At 38.6% G+C, this 26,988-nt stretch overlaps 1 protein-coding gene across 2 annotated transcripts in view; it reads left to right on the top strand.

Annotated features, from left to right (window-relative positions):
- The window catches only part of MED27 (mediator complex subunit 27), a 184,254-nt gene that overhangs the window by 56,299 nt on the left and 100,967 nt on the right, over positions 1-26,988 (top strand). For both annotated transcript variants that reach the window (XM_038374524.2, XM_038374525.2), the window contains exon 3: positions 8,340-8,470. In XM_038374524.2, the coding sequence (XP_038230452.1) occupies positions 8,340-8,470 (131 nt within the window). The remainder of the gene's footprint in view (positions 1-8,339; positions 8,471-26,988) is intronic.

Genomic DNA, 26,988 nt, shown 5'->3' with positions numbered 1-26,988 from the left:
ACTGCTCTAGCCCATCCCTTGACTTCTGGAGGTGATTGTGGTAGCTTCACTTCACTTTTTTTGCACTTGTGACCCTCTAGGGATTCTTCTTTATGCTGCTGGATTGTACCTGTGTTTCTAGGTAAGTATCAGTTTAGTTTCTAGACAACTTGTCAGTTTTGAGAACTGTGTGATTTTTTTCAGAACAATTTCAGAGATTCATATGGGGGCTAAAATATGGGATATCATCACCACATGCAGTTTACATATTATATAAACGTAACTATAGTGGCTTGGGCCAAGAAAAAGGTGCGTTCAGCAACGCAGCAGGGAAACTTCCATCCTTGGGGCACCTGTTCCAATCCTTTCCACCCCCAGTAAACTTATACACACCAGAATAGTACAATGAATGGAGAAAAACAACAGGGGGATAAGATAGGGAGAGCGGTAAAACAAGGTTTACATCCAACACGAAGACCTACAGGCCCAGTAGTACCACATTATGAAAATATAGACATCGAACAGTACATCTAGATTCAGAGTTCAGGAATCCTGGGCAGAGTTCCTGTCCAGCAGCAAGTCTTGGGTGCTCCTGGTCATCTTTGGCACCAGTAAATTTTCCCCAACAAACCCTTCTAGTGCCCTCTTTTGTCACTCTGTACAAACCTACACAGAGCAAAAACCTCCCCACTTAACTAGCTACAGCCTCCATCCTTACTCCCAATGCAAAGTCACAAGCTCCAGTACTCATAGTTTCATACAGCTTTGGTGATAGTAATACTGAGTCTGCATCTGGTTTGTCCTCACAGTGCTGCTGCTTGCTCCCATCCTGGGTCATCCCAGGTCAGGTGCTCTGTCCCTCCTGGGCTTCAGGCTGGTTTTCCACTGCTTTGGTGCGTGATGCATATCCACATGCACGTGCGCTCACACACACACACACACACACACACTCTCTCTCTCTCTCCCTGGAACAAGCAGCGCTTCCTCAGCCTGTGTATGAACTTTTAAAGGGGTCATGCTCTGTAAACACCAAAGGGGTAACATAAACATTAGGGGCAAAGAGTCCTGTGGCACATTATAGACTAACAGATGTATTGGAACATAAGCTTTCATGTTTGAATAACCACTTCGTTGGATGCATGTAAATATTTGGTTTTTGTAAACTAGAGAATAGTGTGATTTTGATATAGTCTCTTCAGGTTGAAATTATCCCAAAGTGCAATTAAATTTTACTAATATAATGACTAAGTTGATTTCAAAACACTTTACAAACCTGCATGATCAGCAGTGTCTCCTGCACAGACTTGGATACTGCAACCACTTTTATTAGGGGCAGAATGGGGATGGAAAGTTGATCTGGATAATGGGCCTATTACCAATGCTTTAAGGAAAGTGTGATGGATTTGTTAACTTGTACCTGGACATAAACCAGAGACCAGCAGAGGAGTCTTTGGTGTAATATCTCATATGAAGGACAGAACCTTTATTGGTCCAACATTCTTAGGGTGATGTTGCAATTTTAGTATTGGGTAGGAGCCTAACTTTGGAAGCCTACCTAAATATATGGATTCTATCGCCATCCTTTATGAGCCCCCTCACAATAACCTAGTCAAGAAGGGGAAATATTATCCCCTTTGTATGCTCTTAAACCCTCTGTAAAAGAAGTATTTGATAGAGCTGAGGACTGAATCCAGACCACCAATCCAGTTAAATGCAAAGCCAGTGGCGGCTATGGAAATTCTCTTGTTGTTCACCACCATAGTGACTTTTTATGTAAGGTTTTTGTTACTTGACTCTTGTTTTTCAGTCTCTTCAAAAACTTGCTATAGGTGAATTATTGCTGAGATTAAAATCCAAAATGTTCCAATTACAGCTCATCAGGAGGGGCTTGTACTTCTTCAATTAGCATGAAGCAAGTTCTTAACTGTTTTTATTTTATTATTTTTTTCTTTAAACGTACCTACTTGATCCCATTAGACTGAAAATAAAGAGACATTTCAATCAACAATTAAATATTGGCATATCGGGATGAAATGATACTGGAATTCCTTTGCTAATCTAATTAGCTTTTGGTAATAGAAATATACTGTTTTATTTGGTTTTGCAAGTCTTCCATTTCTTTCACTAAGGTGGGTTGTGAAGTTATGTTGCCCCTTAATTTTCCCCTTCTTTCCAACATTTTAACCCTTCTCTGAAAGTAGTAAGGAAGGACAAGGTTGATCAGTTTGCTGATTTAGAATCAGGAGTTCCATACTGAATTTTTTTTATTTTTTGAAAGAAAATATGAGACAAAACTACACTTGAAGGCTGCAGTCTGACACTAATTAAAACAGCACTTACAGCATAAATATTGTGTTTAGAGAGAATGGAATAAAATAGACATAATGAAGGAGAGAAATTCTAAAATAAACAGTGTTTAAAAACAACACAGACTGAGAAAGACACACACTTTGTTTTCCTAGTGTGCCATTTGAGAGAGCATTTTCCAATCCTTGGGAAAGGACCCACTCAACCCTCTTCTACAGGCCTGGGGAGCAAGTGTAGGTCTTTTTAGAACGTTCCAGGTGGAACTGAGGCAGTGACACTATGCATATGGCTTCATTACAAATAGAAGCCGTTACATGGAAGAGATTTTAATAGAAGTGCAAGCTCTTTAAAAGAGGACAACTGTAATATTGGGATTTGAAGGAAGAAAAGTAATGGGATAACAGTTCTATTACCTCCACAGATGGGGTACAATACTTGTTGCTTAGGCATCCTAGTGAGTTGGAAGGAGTGTGGGGATTATATTTTAAAAAAGAAAAGAAAAGGAGAAGAAAGTGTTTTAATTGAGTTGGAAATCTAGAACAAATACATGATGTTTGGCTTTCCTATTAATTGAAAGGCCGGAAACCTAGGTCAGCAAGAGAAAATAAATAAGTAAATAAATTGGAGAACCTGCTCTTTTGATCTATGGTTGCTGTTTTGGCCAAGTTGAGAAATCAGCTATATTAAAATGATCAAACATTGTTTAGAATTTTTTTCCCCAAACTGGCCTCATTATCTGAGATACGCTTTTAAAGCGTATCAATTAAAGTAATGCAACTTCTCTCTTGCCTGCGTTTGTCTGCAAAGATGAAACCGAGGGAGTGTTCTGTTGGCTTGCTCATAGCTGGATTCAAAAGAACTACTACAGCTTTATCATAATAAACTCCCTTGTTAGCTGAAAGGGAGAAGTATTTTAATGAGGGGCAAAGTACTGTGATTCTTAAAAGAAGAGAAATGTGCATGTTTTTGCTAATGTTATAGTGGTCTTAGAAAGTCCTGTGATGGATAAGGATCTGTCATTGCTTCCAGGAAGCCCCTATTCTCAGGGAGGTTGGAACCAGATACTTTTTAAAACAACTCCCTCTTGCTTCCCTCTCATCCCCATCGCCAAAAGCACTTTTATTTAAAATATGATATACATATATGTTCCAGTAATATTTAAAATTAAGATTTTGGAAAAAGTCACCTTGGGGTTATATGAACGAACATACATGAGCTTTTTGGTTTTAAACTTTTTTTTTAAGCAAAGTAATTACTCAAAAAAGAATTCTAAGGATTTTTAATGTTTTACACAGTGAACTGACATGATCAAATGCTCCAGGTGCTTTTTCAATTTCTGCAAGCTAAATAATATCTTCAGTAAGTGGAGTGTAATGGCTTGTTTTGTCAGCAATCAACACAAGCAAAAGACCATTTGATATTAACCTAATGGTAAACCTTTGACTGCTAGAACCTGGGACTGGACAATAGGGGATGGATCACTGGCTAATTGCGCTATGCTGGTCATTCCTCCTGAAGCCTCTGGCTCCGGCCACGTCAGAAGACAGGCTATTGGGCTAGATGGACCATTAGTGTGACCCTATATGGCCAAACTTATGTTCTTAGCATTTCACTGGTGGTAAAGAGTTTAGCTTCTCACCAGCCAGTTGGATTTCCCAAAAACTGAAAGTTACATGGATGAGTTGCTGTAATAGTGCTTTTGAATGATGGGGAATCCTGAGTGGCTGATGTGATGATGATTTTTAATGCTGTCCAATATGTCAACATTCAGGAACAGGTAATTTACATATTTAATCTGACAGCTGTTGCACACATTTAGCTGGCAAAATGCTAAACAGTTACTGTCAACAGCAGCTTGAGGGTGGTGATCACTGAAAATATCAGAATACAAGAAACTTCTGGCAGTCTAGCCATAGCATCTGATTTCTGGGACTGTTTTTATTGAAACAGTATGGTTACAATTGGAGAACAAATTATTTGGAGAAATATGATACCGGTATGTATGCAAAATACCTTAATGAAATATTTAGAGTGTCTGTGACTAATCCGTTTGAGTCACATCTTTGATGTAACAAATTAAGTAACTCATGAGACAGCTTATTGGTCTGCTCCTTCAAGGTGCTCAGCCTCCATTGAAATTAATGAGTTGAAAACACTCCACATCTCACAGTAAATGCTGAGCGCTGATTGGACGCTAAGGGATCAGGCTGTACCATTCTTTCCTGAGGAGTGAAGGCAGAAATATTTTCAGTCATGTGACAAACTCTGAATGATGCTCAGAAGGAGTGGATGGACCAAGTCATAGACATCTTGAACTGGTTTCATTCCTCTCCCTATTTGTATTGAATCCATTCTTGACCTATGTCTTCTGTTAGACATCCCAGGCTGGCTTGAGCTACAGAAGCCAAATATTTTTTCACCATCCAGAAGATAGTGATTTGGCTTTTGAACTGAGTAAAAATAATAGCAAGTATTTTACAGTTTATTCATGTGAAGGCTATGATTCTTTCAATATTTTGTTTTTAAGTAATACTAATAATTACTATTTATACTAGTAGAAAGCACTTTTTCCCCCCCAAGAAATGCTGGAAGTATGCCAACAGAGGTGCTTATGTCCTGTATCACCTATATAGAAGTAATACTGAGAGCAAAATAAAGGCGTTGAGCTTTTGCATGCCAGAGTGAACAAGTAGAGACAGGCAAAGCAGTAAAACAATGGAGTAATACTATGTGAAATTTATATATATTTTGCACTGTCTTAAACATTATCTCAGCTGGTCATTAAAGACAGCCTCATTACCTACTGTTGCCAACTTTCACTAATTTGTTGCGAATCTCATGTCTTTCTTAAATGTCATTTTCCTGCAGTCAGGCAATTGCAAGAGAATCTCATATTTTTGTTAGAGAATTTCTAGCCCTCATGGCTGCATAGAAACTTTTGAAAGCACCTTAAAGGCACAGAGACCAAAAGGCAAATAAAAGAACCCCACAAATTTTTTAAGTAAATAAACCTGATTTTTTTTTTAAGGGTCTGACTTGTGACTTTTGAATAGTTGGGGTTGATAATACTGATTGTATACCCTGTCCGTAGGATAATTCCTATACAGGAAATTTCTGATAACAGAATGACTAGCAGTTTTTTAATTAACTTGGATAATAACTGTACTGTAATAATTTCGTGCTGGGAATAATTTCTAAAAAGCCCATGAAACCAGAATATTAGAAAGGGTAACTTCAAATGAAGTAACAGAACAGAAAACCTAGAATAACCAGATATGATGAAAAGGTGTATTCCCTCCCCCAATCCTTTATTCTGCTCACATTTGGCCATGCCATAAAATGAATGTCTTGAAAAGTAGAGAACTATTATCGACCTTTCCATGGTCCTCCTTTTTGAAACAAAAACATGGAACATTAGGAGATAAATGTGTGCATTGTAAAGTGTACATTTTATGTGTGTATACCACATTATGCATTAAATCTCATGCCTGTATTTGTAAATAGTAATAAATCTGAATTACCTTTAGCCTTGGTTCTGTTTTTCAGAACCTGTGACTAAGGAAACATTTTCCCAGTCTTTTTGGTTCAGAAATGCATTGTGTACAATACAGTATGTAATGCTTAAATAATGTATAAATGATATTGGACAGGAGTTTCCTATCAGTTTTATTAACTTTGACCCTTTCTCTCATTATAAAGATTTTTTTAAAAAAAATATTTAATGGGCACTTATAGATTTTTGACAGTTAGGACTGTGTTTCTGGAAGCATAGAATGGGGGTTGTGTGTGTGGGGTGTGTGTACACAATTAACAAAAAGTCACTGAATTACTGGGAGTCAGCATTCAAGGACATAGTTCGTTTTCTGGAATACTAATTTTTAAAAAAGGGTACATACTTTTCTTGTACCTGACCCCTAAGTGTGAAATACACCAGGAGGTCTCTGAATAGTATCACATTTTAAAATGGTAATAGTATTATTTTTTGCTCTCTCTTTTGAGCAAGTGGCCAAAATGATGCCATTTGGGTAAAATACCTGTCATGCCACTCTGCACAGTGAGCATAACTCTTCCAGAGTAGTGTCAGCAGGGACAAAATGGTTGAGTTTGCACTGATCGTAATAAGATGCAATGAAGAAAAGGGAAGGGAATGTTCCTAGAGCCAGGAAGGGGTCTCCTGCCAAGCTGTCTTTCCCTTTAATTCCATAAAACACTGTGCATATTGCACTCATTGCAAATTCTGGTAGTGGAGATAGAAAACTCAGTCTCTGACATTTTGAAACATTGTCTTTCAAACTTGTAGTGTCCCTTTTGTTCATTGATTTCCCATTTAAGAAATTTGTAGGAGAAAAACAAATTTGAGCAAAATTCATTGGTCTAAGATGAGTTGTTAGAGTAATATGATACCCCTCCCTTTCCCTAGCTGAGAGTAGCTCTGCTTTTATTAAGAGTGCTATACATCTTTGTCTGTGTCATAGTGCTGTATAAATCATATGGCAAATCGACCAAGTAAATCAGGAAGCTGTTAAAAAAGCAATATGGATGCTCTAAACACTGACATTTAAGTCTTATTGGCTCACTGGATAGCTTCATTCATTTTTAGAGTAATTTTCAAGGAGATAATTTTAATTGGTTTTGTTTTTCATTTTCAGTCACAACTCTGTAGAACGGTAGTGTGTAAGTGGATTTTATTTTCTGAACATTGTTAGGTTATACCGAGGAAGCTATGACATTCTTATGTGGTGGTCATGGGATTAGTTTCCCTAAATTGTAAAATAGCTGACCTTTTCAAAACAAATGTGTAGACACTTTGACAAAACACTGATAAAGGGCTACAGATATGGAAAGAATTCCACTTGGCTAACATTGAATAAATATCTGGTGCTTTTTACTTCAGAATCTGGGGTGGGGTGAACCTCATTGAGCAGGATGGTTTAAGAAGTGTTAAGGTTAATTTGTAACTTATCATTTTCATAATTTGGTTTCACCATAAGGACACCAGTCTGTCTATCTGAGAAAGCGCTCAGTAAAATTGTCTTCCATGTTCACATACGTCCTTCACATATTGTCTTTCACTGTCAACTAAAATGAATGCATGGGGAAGACAGCTACTTCAGATGAAATTTTCATTTGCAAAATGAGCAGGTGCAAGCAGTTGGAAAAAAACCCTAGATTTTTGTAATGTAGCCAGCTTCCTGATCCTCTTCTTTTAAGGATCCCTGAATCTCTTGGTTTATTGTGTATGATCTGTTACCCATTCACAAATAATCATTGTTATCTGTTTGTATAGTAAAATATTACTTCCTTAAATTAATGAGAGCTATGTCCAGGTTCACAAATTTATTTTGCATAGAGCAGCAACTTATGGGATCAGTTTTCCTGGCATCTGAAATAAAATATTTAAGAGAAATTGGCTGCCTCTGTAGGATTTAGGTCAACTTGGACACAACATACTGTCCTTAATTAGTTTGTATCTGTAGCTTATTAAACACGACAGTTTTTAGTATATTGTGGGCTCTGCTTTCAAGTTTAAAAGAGTAGTCTAGCAGAAATTATAATATTGGTCACAGGTCATTCACATAGATAAAGCCTCCTATAAAACTAGCATGGTGACTTCAAATAGGAAAAAAATCAGAATGCTTGGTTGTGAGAGAGAGAGAGAGAGAGAGAGAGAGAGAATGTTCTAGCGTTTTATGAACAAAACTGGGTTTCAGGAAATATTGATTCTGTTACTGGCTCACCTGCACAACTCCTGTGTTATCTTGGTCAAGTTACTTAACCTCTGTAGCTTAGTTTCCTTGTCTATAAAATGAGAATATCTACCTTCCTCATGGGCCTGTTGTAAAGTATAACTTGTATTTATTGTTTATAAAGTGTTTGTATGGATGGTGCTATAATGTGCAAAGTATTAGTTGCTATCTTACTAGCAGCAAGTAGCTGTTGTGTTACTAAGGATGCAGGTGATGAAAATCTGAGATGTACAGAATATTGCAGTTGGGCAAAGGGGAGGATTTTTTAATGTGCTTTCTCTTTGCTGATTTCACTTTGCTCTCTAGTTGCAGTACCATGCAGGGCTAGCGTCCGGCCTTTTGAATCAACAATCTTTGAAACGTTCTGCCAACCAGATGGGAGTATCTGCAAAACGGAGACCAAAAGCCCAACCTACAACTCTAGTTTTACCACCTCAGTGAGTAGTGGAACATTTTTGAGAGAATTCTTATTGTGTGATGTTTTTTATTTTTAATTTAAAAAATTAACCTTGTAATATTAAGAGACTTTTGCATGCTTTGGCTTGCTCTATAGAGGAGTGAGACCAGTAACTGGATGGGGACTATGGGTACCATGAAAACAATGAATTGCTGCCTGTCAGTCTTGCTGAAAGTTGCTTTGGACTCTAACAACAAATCTGAATTACAGGAATTCTCCTTTCCAGATGGCCTTGAAAGTATTTTTGCAAGATCTGATTGACATTGAAGCAAGATTCTTCATTAACTGATCAGTGACTAGGAGATTTGAGTAGGTCTTTTCACAAAGTCCTAAAAGACTGGAGCCAAAAAGTCTTTGGTGCTAGTACTTTCTTGTCAAATGCCTGTTCTCAGTCCATCTGTTCACCATATGTTAATTTTTCATTGGATTGAAACCTCCTTTACAGGTGACAAGCAATTATGAGGACACCTAGAAAATGTTTAAGGACATAGACAACAGCACTCTAGGCAGTCTGTGTTGCGATGCCAGAAACACTGAGATACCCACAACTAGGCTTATAAATAAGTAAACTGTTTAAAATATTTGGTAATGTATAAGAAAAGTATTATAGTAGGAAATGAAGTGTTAAGTGATTATTCAGGGTACTGACCATCCTTGTAGCTGGTAAAAATGGACTGCTGCCTTTCACGTAGAACAAGATCCACTGATGTATAAATACTGTATTGCATCTCTTTTGTCATTGGAGTCTATGGCACTGAGTCAGTGCTGGACCTAAAGGAAATCCCAGCTTTCTTAAGATTAAATGAAATGAGAGCAATCAGCGGAGTTTTCTCCTTGTATAGTGACTTTAAACAGCTAGTAATTCAAAAATCTATGAACTGTTGTATCTTCTTACCAATCTATCAATAGCAGGGTGGTTAAAAAGGCTGCTTTAGCAAAATTACATTATGTGGTGCCAAATATCACTCTGTTATATCAGTGTAACTGCATTGACTTCGGACTGTGGTGGTAACTTGGGTAGACGTTGGTTGAATGTGTGTATTTCTTTGGCAGAGGAGTTAAATTTATTTGGTAGAGAGAGACAAATTCTGTTTTTAATTATGGTTCATGGGCTAGAGTATTGTGTTGCCAATTCTCTCAATTTTATTGTGAGTCTTATGACATTTGTTGTTTTTCCTCATAGCCCCAGCTTCTGAAATCCTATGACACGGGAAAATCTCAGCTTTTTTTTTTTAACTTCATAACCTTCTTGGTTGCAGAGGAAAGCCTGAAAATGTGATCAGAGTATATCATGGGTTGAATAGAGCCTTAGTGTAGTAACTAAACTTGTCGTTACGGTCATATTATTGTCATTTGTTCAATACCTTATTGCTACGTTCAGCATCACTCAGCTGGAAAATATGCTCACCTTAAGGATCAGCTATATTTCTCTTCTCCTCCACCTCACTTTTTCTGTCCTCTTCCTTCATTAACCTTTCTATTCTCTCTCTTGTCACTGTTCTTGTGTCACTTCTTGTTTCTTCTTTCTGAATTTCCTTCCTGTATCAGCTTCCAATTGCCACTCTCTTACCCTTAGGCTTTACTCCCACTCTACCCTATTCTGCCCCTAAAATAAGCAATGAAAAAATTAATGTTTACACTTTGTATCGTTGGGCTTCAGAATCAACATGCCAGTGGGATTATTTTTTTTTTTATTGGTAGGCAGGGAACTTCACCTCTTGCAGCCTGTCTGCAGACTTGGACAGTACTGCATTTGTCATACTTGATTCATATTTGGAAGGTTTTCTTCTCAATCATGAGAACTAGAATTCCCCCTCACCACACCCCCCAATGGAAGCTGGGTATATGCAGATTCTAAATATTTCCCATGGACCACATAAATTCATCATGAGGGCTGGATCAGGCCTATCGTCTGGATGTCTAACTGCTTTGGCCGGTGGTGAGAACAGAATTGTGGCAAGTTTGAGGTGTCTGAATTGTTGGCAATTTGAAAGATACAGTTGTTTGAAAATGTGGCTGGCATAGTAATGTCACCCTGGGAACATCTCTTATTCAGATTCCTTCCTACTTGTGATTAGTGATTCAGGGCCGACAAAATAAATTGCAGCAGTTGGATTATTGAGATAAAAGGGTACATTATTAATATTTTTCCATTGGGGTGCGAAACTTTCCTCTGTGTGCTGTCTTTCCAGGTGCTCAAATATTCTCAGGTTTTTGAGGGGGGGAGAGGGAAGCTTACTCAAATATGTTGCATGTTGGGAGATCAGTTGATGCCTCGGTTGTTGCATGCATATTGTATAACTACATGCTGTGGTGCTATTGCAGACAATCTCCAGTAATCCTGGTTTCTCTAATAGTGAACATATAATTGCGTTTCCGTGGATTAAGATGACTACATGTTGTGCTACATTAATTAATCAATATTTGATGTGCTTGTTCTGTCTGATATTTTTGTATTTGACAGTTCATTGTTATGTTTAATGTGACATCTTATATCAAAGTATAAAAATGGAGTGACAAATGGATTACGTTGTCCCAATTGTGCTACAGTTTCATGGGTATCATGAGTTCTCCCTTCTCATTTTTCCTCATAACAGCAGAAGCAGCATGGGAAGAATCTTCAGCACAAACAAGATATTTCCTTGAAAAGTCATTTTAGGAAGTGAAGAATTCTTCCCACCACTTTGCTATTATTTATGCCATGGAAATTCAGATTTCTTCTATCTACTGTGTATTTGAACAAATAAGCATTTTTTTTATTTTGACAAATATTCTTGTTTCAGCAAAAATATTAAATTAAGTTGCAGGTCTTTTGTAGCATTGTCTTTAGGAATTCAGTAACACTTTAAATGTTATTCAGAGAAGTAGCATTGCTTCAACATTTTCTTAGTGCACGGGGAGATAAAACTAGCTCTGCACTTCAGTTTGTTGTTTCAGAAAAGCAAGTCTAAATTGGAACACACAGCAACACAGTTGAGTTTATTTGGCATATGCAATCGGGTTTAACCAAGCCACAGCATTCTTATCAATGATGTTCAAGGCACGAAAACCTCCAGGAAGCTGAGTAATTTTGCAGTCCTCAAAAATGTGTGTCATGATTTGTGGCTGCCCACGTTGACATAGTGGACTGTCTCTAAAATGCCACCAAAATTCCACTGCAGTACAAATTCCATGTCAAGTATGAAACCAGTTCAGAAGGCTCCCTTGCCTTCGTGGTAAATCAAACCCAAGTTGATGTTGAGTGGGCTCCGAGACAAGATATTTGTCACTTTCTCTGCAGACAATGTATCCTCTACCATAAATCCCTCACCCAATAAACTTATCCGCGATGGTGATTAAACTTATGGCGATGTGAGGGCAGACGACGATGTGGTGGAGTAAACAGGTCTTTAATTAACGATAGATGTGGCATATCACACAATTTCGTCACAAGCTTTGCTACACTTTCCTCTCTGTGAACACTGGACAGAGCAGTATTGCAGAGAACCAGTAACCATGGTAGAGGAGTAGATTTAAGTGTCCCTGTATTGTGGAATTAAATTGCACATCAGTCATCTTTGTGTGAGATAAGCGAGCCTCTACCTGAGTGCAATATCAGCCACTGAATAAACAGAGTGCCAAGGCTGAAGTGCGTAACATTTGGGTGTTGGTGCCCCATGTTGTTCCGTCCAGTTTTCCGAGCAGGTTGTTGTGCATTTTGACTTTAGTTGCTTTCTTTGTAAGATGGTCACGATATGCAAGAGTCCATCCAGGTGTCACATTGGGTAGAACAAGGCGTGAATTATGCTTTATTCGTTGAACACTGAGAACTTTGTTCAGCTCTCTGCCAGCTTGTGCATTACATAAGTGTAAGATACTTGACACAGTCTTATTCTACTTGGTTTCAGGTGCCACCGATGACAGTAATTGGCCATAGCCGTCAGATCTGCATTCAGAACACTCTTAAGTATGTCAAAGGAGTGTGACTGAGTGTCGAGGCATATGTCGTCTGCATAAATAATTTGAGACCCGGTATATGGTAGGTCATTTGAATATAGGTTGAGTAACATTAGAGATAATATTTATCCGTTCTTCTGGTGCCTCCAAGCACTTGTTCTCTCATCAGTATGCACACAGAAATTGCAATTTCTCAAAAACAGAGCCATTGTATATATTAACTAACTTGGTACAGTTCTAGACAATTTCACCAAAAGGCCCATGTGCCAAACCATATTGTATGCCATAGTCAGATCAAGGAAAACTGAACCAGTCTTCAGCTTATGTTGGAATCCATTTTTGATCAAAGTTGTAAGTGCCAGAACTTGATAACATGTACTACGACTGCAGTGAAAACCAGCTTGCTCTGGTGCCAGCATGCCTTCCACAGATGGTGAAATTCTTTGCAAAAGCAGGTTTCAGAGTAGCAGCCGTGTTAGTACTCAAGGACCTTTAAAGCAAACGCTTAGAAGTGAAATTGGCTGTAGCTCGAAGGCAAGTGTAGGTCTTTCCCCAGTTTCAGCAAGACAATGACCTTCGGTTGGTGCCAGACTGTAGGCAGTCGGGATTCCTGCAGAACTTTGAAAACTCGAATGAGCAATTCCTGAGGGTGAGGACTGGATGTTTAATGAATTCAGGTACAGTTCTATCCCGATGCAGTAATCAATGTCAGACAGAAGAGGAATGCCAGAAAACTACCACCCTACGGCTCAGGAAATGAGATGGATAATGACGTGGATAAAGAATTTTCTGAAGGCCTTTCATGCTGGCATTGTATCCCAAAGGCTAATTATATCCAATTAGTAGCAACTGGAGCAGTTACATTCCCTTATGAAGCTGGCAATTCAAAACTTGAGTCTCCCAGATGTGGTGGCGCAGTGTGCTACAGCGCATCACAAATAGCCTAACTATTAGAGGGTTTCTAAACTACTTTAGCAAGTTGTATTTCAACCAGAACGTATTACATGTGTTCTTTTGCCTAGCAACAGCATGTTTACTCAATAACCCCTTCGGTCTTTTAAATCCTTACAGTTCTGAGCTGCAGACCAGAAAGGCTTCTGAATATGCCTCTCTAGTGCAGCTAAATGTAGCTGGTTAAAATATAGAATATTCCATTTATTTGAATAAATGTTCATTAGAAAACTGCTAATAGAAGTAGTAATCTAAAATATTTTTTTTTAGTGGAACAAACAATTGCAAGGAAAACAGAATTGGTAGATTTATTCATACTTTTTGACAACATGAGTTTGGGCTGGGATGGTTTAGTCTTAATTATTCTTTTTTGAAGCATCAGGATCACATATATATGGCTATAAATTTGACTGCGGATGAGTATTGTCAGAAGTTGAAGGTTTCTCATCTGTTTAAAAGGAGGAACAACCATGTATTTAGTGAAGCCATCATTTATTTCTTCTGTGAAAGGCATGTGGTGTACAAACTTTCAGGAATCCCTAAACTTAAAAGGCAGGCTACATACTCTATGAAGTGGCTTGTGAGTATTGCCAGTTATTCTTTAAGTGGTTGCAGATATGTATTCCATTCAAGTGTGTGAAATCCATTTTTCTAAATTCCAGGTAAGTACATTTTTAAAAAAGGCTAGTCTGTCTCTTCCCTTCTGTTAAAGAAATGGCATCACTCTGGGCCTTTAATACAGTGCTAGTTGCTCTCATGGGTCTTCTGTTTGAGCCATTGGTAACCTGCTCTCTGTCCTTTCTTTGCCAAAAGGCAGCTTTTCTCAAAGCCATAACTCCCTCAAGGAGGGTGAGAGAGTTGCAGACTCTCATGGCAGGACTTCCCTATACAGAATTTTTTAAAGATAAATATGGTGCTCGGGCAGCATCCAAAATTTATGTGAAAAGTGGTGTCACGGCTTCACCTTAACCAAACATATATTAACCTGTATTCTATCCTAAACTGCATTTGAGTATGGAGGAATAGCTCCATCATATACTGAATGTGAGACCATGTTTGGCGTTCTACTCAGAGAGGAATAAGCTGTTTAGTCATTCCTCTCAACTATGTCTCTTATGCAGAGCAAGTAAAGGGTTAGGCAGTTTCCATGCGCACAGTCTTTTGGTGGATTACTTCCTACAGTACTGCAGCATATGGAGTACCTCAGAGACTGGTAGCTCATTCAACTAGGGCCCAAGCCCACTTTGGTTGTGTTCCTCAGTGCTGTTTCTATATTAGACATTTGCAGAGCAGCTATCTGGTCTTCAGTACATATTTTTACCAAGTACTAGGCAAACTCTGAGAAAGTGGTTTTACAGTCATTCTTGAGTTAGTCTCTCAGCCCCACCTCCTCCAGCTACAGGTTTTGATTCACCTGAGTGGAATATACATCTGCAATAACGTGAAGAAGGAGAAAAATGTTTACTAACTGTACTGTAACTGTTGTTCAAGGTGTGGGTGAAGGTGCATATTCCACCCACTGTCCGCTTCTGCACTGGCATCATTAGCCTTGGATTCTGGTGTGAAGGAAGAGAGGTGGGTCAGGGAGGCACTTTCCCTTATATAGCCATGGGAAGGTCTACGGGGAAGAAAGGCATGAGTTTCACCTGGACAGGTGCTGTTAAGCAGTTACCGAGTTTGATGCGCTTGGTGTATGAACCCCTGAGTGGTATACACCTCTGCACCCACATCTCAAAGAACAGTAATTATAGTGCAGGTAAATAACTGCTTTTGCTCTGCTATCGTTGAGTCTTGACGAGGCCTCTAGTGTTTGCTTTTCAGTAACAGATTTCTCTAGCAGTTGAGTGGGAGAGGAGGAGGAATGTTATGATGGTGGTCCATCTCTCTCTTCTGATAGTAGAGATCTACAAACGAACATGGTTAGTGATGAGAAAGTGCTTCTTTCTCCCCTCCTCAATTCTAACAGGATTTCTCCTTTCCTCTGAGGAGCCACATTTCATTTAACAAACTTCTTGTCTTTCTCCTTCCTTCTGCTAAAGAAATAAGGACTTGATTTTCAGAGGTGCTGAACACCTTCAACTCCCATGAAGATAACAGGAAGTTAGATGTACTCAACACCTTTTTAAAAACTAGAGTTGTGGTCCTGGTTTTCAAATTGAACAGGAAACAGCGACTCTTGTTCTAAGTTCTCTTAAAATTTAAAGTCATACTGGACATGGTTAATGTAAGAACATATGCTGTATTATTTCTTTTGGCATTATATGTTGAAAGTAAATTTTCACTCATTAAATTGGCTCCAAGGATCCCTACTCCTGGAATCCACATGCCATGGCATGTGGAATCAGTACTGCTGAAAGCAGTTAGTCATAGGAAGGTGCTCCATGCCAATGTACAGCCCTGCTGAGAGCACAGCAGACACTCTGATGTGTTACTGCACAGCTGAGAAACAAGATCAGCATGAAACTCTGTGATATGGTGAAGAGAGAACAGGGTAACCATAGTGAGCTCACTTTATTTATTCTTGGCATTATACTTGTTGGCAAACACAGGGTGGTCTATTAGTATTAATGAGATTTTTTTAGGGGTATCAAATAAAGACTAGACCCAACAGTTTGTATAGCTTTGTAGATAACTGAACTGGAGTATTGAAAAAACACTCTCTTTCCTAGAACTGTTCCAGTATCTAAAGTTTAAATTATTCCCTAATATAAAGTTGAGATTCTCACCACTCTGGATGTTTAGGGTTTTCCATTATGACATTCATTGTATTGGGAAAATAGGTTTCTACTTGCTAAGAACTCTCTGGCTCGTGGTTCAATTGACAGAGGGGCCTGAGTAAAAATGAGGAGTAAAGTTTTTTCTATGTGGGGTTTTTTTTTGGTGTGTGGAGCTTTTTTTTTTGTTTGTTTTGCTTTAGGGCTTTTTACTTTCACTGGAATATGTGTTTCCAATATATTTCCTAAGCTGACAAAGAAAGCATCTGAACTAAATGGGTGAAAGTTTTCTCTGAATCTAAATTCAGGCCTTTAATCTACTTTCCGTGAAACAGGACCAGGAAAATGACTCATTTAAATAGAAAAGACATCTATAAAATTGTTCAAGAAATCTAACATGCACAACTGAAAGCCATGAAAATAGGTTCTTTAATCTTTGGTTTAAGTCAGGGAGTTGTAGGAGGAACATAGCCCAATGGGTTCTGCCGATCACACACTTTCTTACTCCTTAGATTTTTCTCCTTGTGAATGCATAACTGCAGCACTTTGTTGCACACATTAATAGGAGAAGACACCTTTGTGTGGGCCCCTCCAACTAAGATGTCAATTGGGGGATGGAGGATCTAGAAACTCCTTCACTGCCTCTCCTCACTGGTTGAGGAGTTCATCTCTTTGGGGCCCTCTGCATGAAATTGAGCAATCAGCATTCAAATAGCAATATAAATGGTTTTGTAAGACAAAAGAAATGGTTTGCCTACTGTATTTAGATTTGTTTTTCATAAACTAAACTAAATAAGGCATTCCCACTTAGTTACAGAAAAATGAAAATAAAACCTTGCGTATCTTGGAAATCATTCATCTTTGATCACTCACTGAGTCTTTTCTGCCTTGGAGATCTTCTTGGGAGTTCCCCATCTTCCACCCAACTGGTTATTTAAGCCCCTGTGTCCATAGCAAGTCTTAGGTGGTTTCTAAAGTTCATCATTATATCAGACAGTCCCCGTCCATATTCTGCCTTATCTCCAACTAATCCTTTCAGGGTAGCTGCATGGGAGAAAAAGGTCCTTTGACGAAGCTTCCTTTCAAACACTAATTCACTGGTTTAGCAGACATCTCTTTTTCTAGGCTGAGAAAAATAAAATTACAGATATCCATAACTCAGTTTTTACCTTTCTTTGTTTCATATTACATATCACTTATTGACATGCCATTTTCTCTTTCACAGTCAGTTTTTTTTACCAATTTTAATTGTATTTACTTTTACTTTTTCACACAATGCACAATTAACCTGTGGAACTCATTGCCCTGGGGTGTTGTGATAGCCAAAAGTATAACTGGGTTCAAAAAAGAATGAGATGAGTTCATGGAGGGTAGGTTTGTCAGTGGCTATTGGCCAAGATGGTCAGGGATGCAATCCCATGCTTGGAGCAACCCGGAACCTCTCACTGCCAGACCTAGTGTGGTCTGGGTTAGAGTGGCGCCAGTCCACTACCACTCTGGCTGGTTTGATAGTACCATAGAATATTTGGAACAGCTGTTTAATGGATCTGTACAAAGTATCTGTACTCACTCTTGATCTTTTCTTATTCCATATATAGTCTAACGTTCTGTGTATTTCAGAAACAGATTATTTTTCTAAATGAGTACAAAGAATGTCCAAACTGATAAACTTTCATAGGGTTTTTAAGGCCAGAAGAGACCATTTACAATCATGAAGTCTGACTTTTTGCATTATACAGGCCATAAAATTGCACCCAGTAATTCCTGAATTGAGCTCAGTAACTTCAGATTCCCAGTTAATTGTGACAGCTAATTTATAAATCTTTGGGAAAAGGGACATTTATAATGGAAGTCCTTACATAATCCTAACTAATAGTATGAATGGTACTCCAACACTTATTACATCATTCTATAAAGAGCAGTCTGGTGTTTAGTCTCAAATTTAACTTTTGGAAAGGTTTCTCTTAAAACTATTAAAGAAGGAAAGATCTAAAAGTCTGTGGCAGCAACTTTTGTTGCTTTTTTGGGAAAAGTCATCCAAAGTTTTTTGTGCAGTTCTAAAGTTCTGCTTTGCCCCTACTGTCAGGGCTGTATTAAGTGGCAATATTCATTAAATACCACAGAGATGATATGCAATAAAGAAATAATCCTCAGGCCAATGTCTATACTTCTCTCCAGAAGAGTTAAAGTTGAGAATGTAATTAAAGATTAAAACACTGTTTGTATTCTGGGGCATGGAGATACCTTTTTGTACATGATGGGGAATTGCATTAATAAGGAAGAGATCAGTTTCCAATAACTTTCAATACTAGGAGCTCATTGAATATCCTCAGTCATATTTAAGTTTCTCACAGTATTCCTTCAGCTTTACTCTTGCGAGACAGTTCTACTGGAACTGTAAAAGGATATGTGCTGCTCCAATTCAGTGACTCTCTTGCTTCCTAAATTAATCTTTCTTTTAATATGAAAAAGATTAAAAGTTAGGTCCTTATAGTGCAAGACGGCAGTGATTTACATGGAAAGGTTTAGTTACCTTTCAGTATATAAATCTTGTACTATGTAGCTATGTCGTTTACCTTAATATTTGCTGTCTTCATGAGTATGCATGGTTTGCATCATATTTAACTTTTTTTCTGATTTCTCTTTGGTAAACACACTAATTAACAACTAGATTTCCTTCAGATGGTTTTGAGTTGAGCTATTTTTGTGTAAGTTCAGTTCAGTAAGTTCATTTTGTGCAGTTCAGTACTATAGGATGAGGGCACACTTTTTATTAATAATTAATTGGCATGCTGATATTTGTGTATTCAAAAAATATTTGTGCACCTTTGTGATAAATTCTGGAAACTATATTCCTAAAACCACTCTGCAGAATCCTGAATAGAAAGTGACTGTAAACCTTTCTGTGCTGATTATTTGACTTCAACAACCTGTTAAATACCTTTTACTTTCACCAAGAGAGCTGTTACTAGCCAATGGTTTGCACTGTTTCTATCCAGAGCATTATAATAAATAGTAATTCTGTTAAATATTTTTCACTTGCTTTGAAATAAGATCCACAAGTGCTTTAACAAATAGACTGAAATATTATCTAGTTTCACCGTGGCTTTTGTAAGTACCTGGTTGTCTGCACAGCCACGGCAGCACTGTGACGTGGGCAGTGTAGACATGCTTTATTGCTGAGGGAGCGATTTAAAAAAAAAAAAAAAACACCCCTAACGAGCGGTGGTAGCTTTATCTCCCGGTGATAAAGTGCTGTCTATATTGGCGCTTTTCAGAGCTAAAACTTTTGTCACTCGGGGGTTGTTTTTTCACACCCCTGAATGACAAAAGTTTTAGTGCTGAAAGTGGCAGTGTAGACACAGCCTTAGTAACCTCTGCTGAAAGGCTGTTTTGAATTGGCATTGTAGGCTTTTACTGGGCTAGAGAAAGATCTGCCACTGGATGCATAGAGAGCAGAACTGTGAGTTTCAGATTTTGATGTGTCCACTAGACTTTCTAGTTAATGGGCATGCATGTATGTGTGGAATAGCCCCGTATATGTAAACCTTCTGGGGGAGAGGCGGCGCGAGGGGAAAAAGAAGTCAGTTAGGAATTTCAGACTTTGTGTCTATGTGTATTTATGCTATAGTACATATGGCAAATAGAACAAAAGAATTTTCCTCACTGAATCATGCTTCACATCTACATCTTTCAGTAGTTGGAAGGTAATATACATCTACTTAGTATATATTCATGTCATTGATTTCATATTTGTTAAATCTGAGAAATTATCAGTGGATTAGAGAGGTGGCCCTCTAAATTAGGGTTTTGTAATTAAATTGTAGTGGTTGAGTACTTCAGTTTATTAAGGGAATCCAAGAATCACTTTTGAAAGTCCTTTTATTTCTTTAAAGGAAAACCACAATATAATGATATGCCAACCCATGCTCAGAGAACAGTGAGTCACTAAGCAAATACTTCTAAAGTGTCTGAAATATAATAAAGAATAATTAACAAGCAGACGGAAAGCCACCATTCTGATAGTTTCATGAAGCAAATTAGAAATTAGGACTGACAACATTTGAATGCCATTAGCAACCACTGAAAATATGAAAATTTTGAGGTAAATTCGATATTCTTTGATCCTCTCGTGTGAAATCAAATTTTTCAAATTGTTTTAGGTAAGGGTTTTTAAACTTTGTCATAGAGCAGGACCACATCTTATTAGAAATATTGTCTTGGATAAACGTCTCTTGCATTCCTGATTGCATGGATGTCATCTCCTCCTGTTCATGATTCCATAAACATCCCTTTTGGTGACTCTAGCAATTGCTATATGTAAAAGTGATACTAGAAAAGTATTTCTCTTCTCTTAGCTGCCTCTAGTGCAATAGGTATTTAATTTGTCCTTTTTGAAGATTTGTTCTACACTTTCTAATTCTTTAATATCTGCTTCCTGTTTGTTCTGTTCCCCTCAGCTGAAAACAATCCCTTATTTAGTGGCCTCACAGTGAATGTGTATCTGTCAACAGGTTTCAGAGTAGCAGCCGTGTTAGTCTGTATTCGCAAAAAGAAAAGGAGTACTTGTGGCACCTTAGAGACTAACAAATTTATTTGAGCATAAGCTTTCGTGAGCTACAGCTCACTTCATCGGATGCATTTGGTGGAAAATACAGAGGGGAGATTGATATGTACACACACAGAGAACATGAAACAATGGGTTTTATCATACACACTGTAAGGAGAGTGATCACTTAAGATAAGCCATCACCAGCAGCGGGGGGGGGGGGGGGGGGAGGAAAACCTTTCATGGTGACAAGCAAGGTAGGCTATTTCCAGCAGTTAACAAGAATATCTGAGGAACAGTGGGGGGTGGGGTGGGGGGGAGAAATAACAGGGGGAAATAGTTTTACTTCAGGAAATAGTTTTACTTCAGGCTTGACAAAGCCCTGGCTAGGATGATTTAACTGGGACTTGGTCCTGCTTTGAGCAGGGGGTTGGACTAGATGACCTTCTGGGGTCCCTTCCAACCCTGATATTCTATGATTCTATGATACTTTGTGTAATGACTCATCCATTCCCAGTCTCTATTCAAGCCTAAATTAATTGTATCCAGTTAGCAAATTAATTCCAATTCAGCAGTTTCTCGTTGGAGTCTGTTTTTGAAGTTTTTTTGTTGAAGGATAGCCACCCTCAGGTCTGTAATCTAGTGACTGGAGAGATTGAAGTATTCTCCAACTGGTTTTTGAATGTGAAGTCACTTACTACAGGACAGGCCCAACAAAGAAAACAACAGAAAGCCACTAGCCATCACCTTCAGCCCCCAACTAAAACCTCTCCAACGCATCATCAAGGATCTACAACCTATCCTGAAGGACGACCCATCACTCTCACAGATCTTGGGAGACAGGCTAGTCCTTGCTTACAGACAGCCCCCCAGTCTGAAGCAAATACTCACCAGCAACCACACACCACACAACAGAACCACTAACCCAGGAACCTATCCTTGCAACAAAGCCCGTTGCCAACTCTGTCCACATATCTATTCAGGGGACACCATCATAGGGCCTAATCACATCAGCCACACTATCAGAGGCTTGTTCACCTGCGCATCTACCAATGTGATATATGCCATCATGTGCCAGCAATGCCCCTCTGCCATGTACATTGGTCAAACTGGACAGTCTCTACGTAAAAGAATGAATGGACACAAATCAGACGTCAAGAATTATAACATTGAAAAATCAGTTGGAGAACACTTCAATCTCTCTGGTCACTCGATTGCAGACCTGAGAGTGGCTATCCTTCAACAAAAAAACTTCAAAAACAGACTCCAGCGAGAGACTGCTGAATTGGAATTAATTTGCAAACTGGATACAATTAACTTGGGCTTGAATAGAGACTGGGAGTGGATGGGTCATTACACAAAGTAAAACTATTTCCCCATGTTATTTCTCCCCCCCCACCCCACCCACCACTGTTTCTCAGACGTTCTTGTTAACTGCTGGAAATGGCCCATCTGGCTTGTCACCATGAAAGGTTTTCCTCCTTCCCCCCTCCTGCTGGTGCTGGCTCATCTTAAGTGATCACTCTCCTTACAGTGTGTATGATAAACCCATTGTTTCATGTTCTCTGTGTGTGTATATCAATCTCCCCTCTGTATTTTCCACCAAATGCATCCGATGAAGTGAGCTGTAGCTCACGAAAGCTTATGCTCAAATAAATTTGTTAGTCTCTAAGGTGCCACAAGTACTCCTTTTCTATCTGTCAACAGTCTATCATATACTTCTTGATATGACTTTTTAAAATTATTATTTTAATAATGAGAATCAGAACCAGTCTACATATTTTATATAACAGTCAGCTGCTTTGAGTTAATTGGTATTTATTACCAATCATTTATTTATTTATTTTATTACCAAATATTATTATTTCAGTGGAAAGAAAAAACAATTTTGTTTTGATCCCTGAGGGATTTTAGTGGATTTAGTCTAATCAGGATTACTCAGTAACTTCCTTTCTGTATTACAGGTCTGATAGGTATGCTTCTCATTATCGGTTGCATAAGTGTATTTAACACATGACCACCTCACAAAAAAAGGGGAGAAAAGCTCCACCTTAACTAATTACTTTTCAAAATTTGATTTAATAGTAGAGAAGAAATAATCAGCTGTACTTGGTTTGTCATATAAAATGTCAGTGTTTTTGCTCCTTGGTTCAGACTCATCACATTTAACTCTGAAACCACAGATGGCTTGTGCAACATAATTAGAAACATCTGAGAGACAGAAGGAAGTTTGGTTTTTTGATCTCCGAGACTGCTAAGGTCATCGACTATCCCTTTTAAGTTAAGACTGTGTGTTAATATTTGTTGTCAAGCCGAGCTTTGATTAGATGGCTATAACATGCTTTAAAGAACAGATGTGAAATAATAGAAAATGGTGTGTTCCAGTTTTAAAATTTGCAAAATATTAAAAAATGTACAGTGAAAGGACCAATTTTTGCACTGGTTAGTATTGGACTCTGTGGGTGTGTCTACACAGCTAATAAAAACCCACACCTGGCTCTTGCCAGTCAACTCGGGCTCTCAGGGCTCAGGTTATAGGGCTGTTTCATTGCTGTGTAGACTTCCTGGCTTCCCAGAGTTTTGAGGCTGGAAGCAGTGAAACCGCCCTGTAGTCTGAGCCCAGCAAGTCTGAGATGACTGGCACAGGCTAGCTGTGGGTTTTTCTTTGCTGCGTAGACATACCGTGTGACCAAGTAAGTCTTCTCCATCACTGACCTCTGAGTTCAGGTATCATGTTTGTTACATTACACTCCATAACCTTTATAAAATTATGCTTATGATATGGATATGACATACACTTTATGCAAGATGGCTCATGTAAGATATCATTGGAAAGGGTATGGTTTACTGAATGTGATAATCCAATTTGTATGCATGTATCATTTCTGTATCTAAAGTTAGGAATATGGACTATGTAACAATTACAACTGGGTGTGTTTTGGGAAGACACCCATCAGACGACAGGCCATCAGATTTGATGGGCCATTAGGAAGGAACAAGAAGACTGTGGAGATACTAATCTCTCTCTCTCCTGGGAGGCATCCTGGGACGAACTATGACATTACTAAGGGCATGTCTTCGCTGGAAACGTTAAAGCGCTGCCCCGACAGCGCTTTAATGTGTCTTCCGTAGTCGCGGCAAAAAAAAAGGAAAAAAAGAAGAGCCGCTGCCGGTGTGCTGCCGAAGACTGAGCGGGGAGAGCCAAGCCGCCGCCAGCATGCCAGCAGCGCGCCGGCAGCGGCGCTCCTCCTGCCGCACACCCCTAGGGATGGTGTTCCGCATCCCACTTTGCAGACCACTGGTCTTCACTGGCACTTTAAAGCATTGAAACTTGCAGCTCTCAGGGGTGTTTTTTCACACCCCTGAGTGAAAAAGTTGCCGCACTGTGAAGTGCCAGTGTAGACAAGCCCTAAGTCAGGTGGTATTGTCATCTGATAGTAAACATTACCTTGGACTTCTTGTAACTTTCCACTAAAAGGGGAGGGGGGAGTCAAGTTTGGGAAACAAAGGATTCTCGCCTTTTGTAAACCTTATTTAAGGGTGGGAAGGAGCGCAAACAGGGCTCTACTCTATGGCCTGTCTGCCCAAGAAGAATGACTGCTAAAGATGCCTGAACGGAAGGGAAGGAGGGAGTCCAGGCTGAGACAGATCCAGTCTGAAAAGAATATAACTGGAACTTTAAGCTACAGAAACTTTGCAACCTGCCTAAAATAACATTTAGGGTAAGAAATGACATTGTGTAACCGTTTCTTAAGTATATTAAGCTTAGCTTGCATATTTTGTTTTATTTGTTCAGTAATCTGCTTTGTTCTGTCTATCTCTTATATTCATGTAAAATTCACCTTTTATAGTTCATAAACTTAATTCTTGTTTATAATATAACCCAGTTTGTGCAATTCGTAGTTGGGTGAGTAAGAGGCTGTGCATACCTTCCTCCACATTGAGGGAGGAGGCAGATTTCATAATAAACCTTTGAGTCTGCACTCCAAGGGAGGTGGGCACCTGAGTGCTGAGGCAAGTCCCTTTTGCTGAATCTTCCCAGAGCTGATCTCAATGTCTGTGTCATTCTGCAGTTAAGTGTTGCCCTGCCTGTGTGTGTGCTGGAGGAGGCTTAATTGCCTGGCTCAGCAAGACAGGTAAAAAGGGTGCCCATGCTGGCAGAACAGGTGGGCTCAGTAGTATCTCAGCATATCAGGTGGCATCTTAACGGGGCACAACCCGTAACATCGTTATTATCCAATCAACCTAATTCTCATTGTTAATCCAGAAACCTGATACTTCTGGCAAAAATTCTGTATATATCAATATACTTTTCATCTGCGATTTAGAGCCAGATTGTGGCTGGACTTTACCTAAGGGAGAACTGGGAATGGGATGGGGGGCAAGGAGCAGAGACCACTTCTCTGTATGCTCTTTGGGATGCAATCTTACCCCCCAAGGGGATCAAGAGGGACAGCAAAGGGCTGGGAGGATATTGCACTACTTCAAGGGACACAGTAAGAAATGCTCACCTCTGCAGCACAAGGAACTCAGATTAATTCTGCCTCCCTGACCTTTCCCAGGTGTAATGTGGAGCCAGAGCACCATGTACTCTGGACTATGTGCAATTTAGTCAATCAGCATGACAGAGTGATGTCTCATATTTCAAAGTTTGTTATTCTACGTTGTCTATACTAAACTGCATTATGTTTACTAAGATAATATAGAGTACTGTGCATAAAACTAAACTGTATATATGGCAAACTTAAGTATTTGATAATTTATTAAATATGGTAATTCCTAATAGTCTGAACCAGAGTATGCTTTTATGTACTCAGTTGCATATTATGGAGTCATAGCAATCCATAGTTAAGATTTCAAGAATCCTGTCCTCCTGGAAAGCATTCTTTTTAATTCCTTCTTTCTTTCCTGAAATAAAAATGCCAACTTTTTTGGCATAACATTTCTAATGCTTAGTCTCAAGCCTTAGGAGATAATTTTTTTTATTGAAGTTTGAAAAAATCAGAAGAATCATTTGAGTGTTAGAATTGTGTATGAGAGAGAATCATTTTTGGCATCTGGTACTGAAACAAGTGCTTGCTTTAAAAAATGTACAATTTTTCATATTTTTAACTGTCAGAGAAGTCACGTTCCATTTGAAGGTTTGAACACATCTAGGTTACAGTTTAAAAAAATTAACGTAGTTATTTATTATATGCCTGGGTAAGATTTAGCCAAGTGCTCCACCTACTATGTGCATTTGTTGTGTAAGTCTTCAGGAGAATGCACACATCTCATTCAGAGCTGTGTGAACTGCCAAGGAGGTGTGCAAGATCCAAATAGGACTCTTATCCCAATGAATGATTCTGTAAGGGGAGCAGTTCCCTAAACTGCTCTCTGTGCTAGCTGGGAAGTTTATCCCAAGTGTTTGTGTTTCACCTGGTGAGTGGCTGGAAGAAAAGAGGAAGTAATTATCTGATTTGCTGTTCTCTGCAACTTTAGAAGTATGATTTTTTTATTTAAATCTTGATCTAATCTTCTAATGTGTTGATGTATATGGCAGCAGGAGTCTGTAATAATCTTCTTTATTTTCTGACTCCAGAACAATGCTGATTGTTTTTTGCTGAATTTTTTTCACTCCCATTCAAGAACAGCACAGCTGTACATTTTCTTACAAAAGTAATTACAAAAAAACAGCAGGCATTGATCAACACAGACTGACCAAAGAGAAGGTTTGACTATTCCACCCCAAATGTTGCTTATGATAGTCGTTTATATTTGTACATATTACAAAAAGGCAAGAAAGCTAGAAGTTCTTTAGTTCCAATAAAATATAGAAACTTCTATTCTATTTACGGTATGGTGGAATTTCACTACATATTATAACCTGCTCAAAATATTGGCATTGTCTCTCCACTCTTCAACTATTTCATAGCAGTCAGCAGGGTAATGAAGAGCTCACATTATTGTAAAATTAATTAATGAAGTCTCTGTGTGATGTGAGATGCATGTAAAATAACATTAGTTTTAAAATTTACTAGTATGTTATATCGCGGGATCGCCAGTCAATCACTAGTATGTTATGCAGTATTATAAAGTAAAAGTAATCTATATGTATCAAACAAAATTAAAGTAGTAGTATTTTTGCTAACTTGTAAACTTCAGTAAATCACAATGGGTCTCCTGATCATTAGTGCATATTGAAGTTCTGTTGCTTAGGTTTTTAATAAAAACCTACTTCTGAAATGTTTAAAGAGTAGTGAAACATTTGTAGTATTACATAATTGCTAACGTATGATGTATTGCTTTTCACATTACTATAAATTTTTCACATTACTTCATTCCAAGATGTATTTAAACTGGAGCAGG

This window comes from Dermochelys coriacea, chromosome 16 (genome assembly GCF_009764565.3).
Source record: "Dermochelys coriacea isolate rDerCor1 chromosome 16, rDerCor1.pri.v4, whole genome shotgun sequence".
NCBI classification, from domain to species: Eukaryota; Metazoa; Chordata; order Testudines; family Dermochelyidae; genus Dermochelys; species Dermochelys coriacea.
Note: the sequence above shows the minus strand (reverse complement) of the source record. Positions and strands in the feature narration are given on the sequence as shown.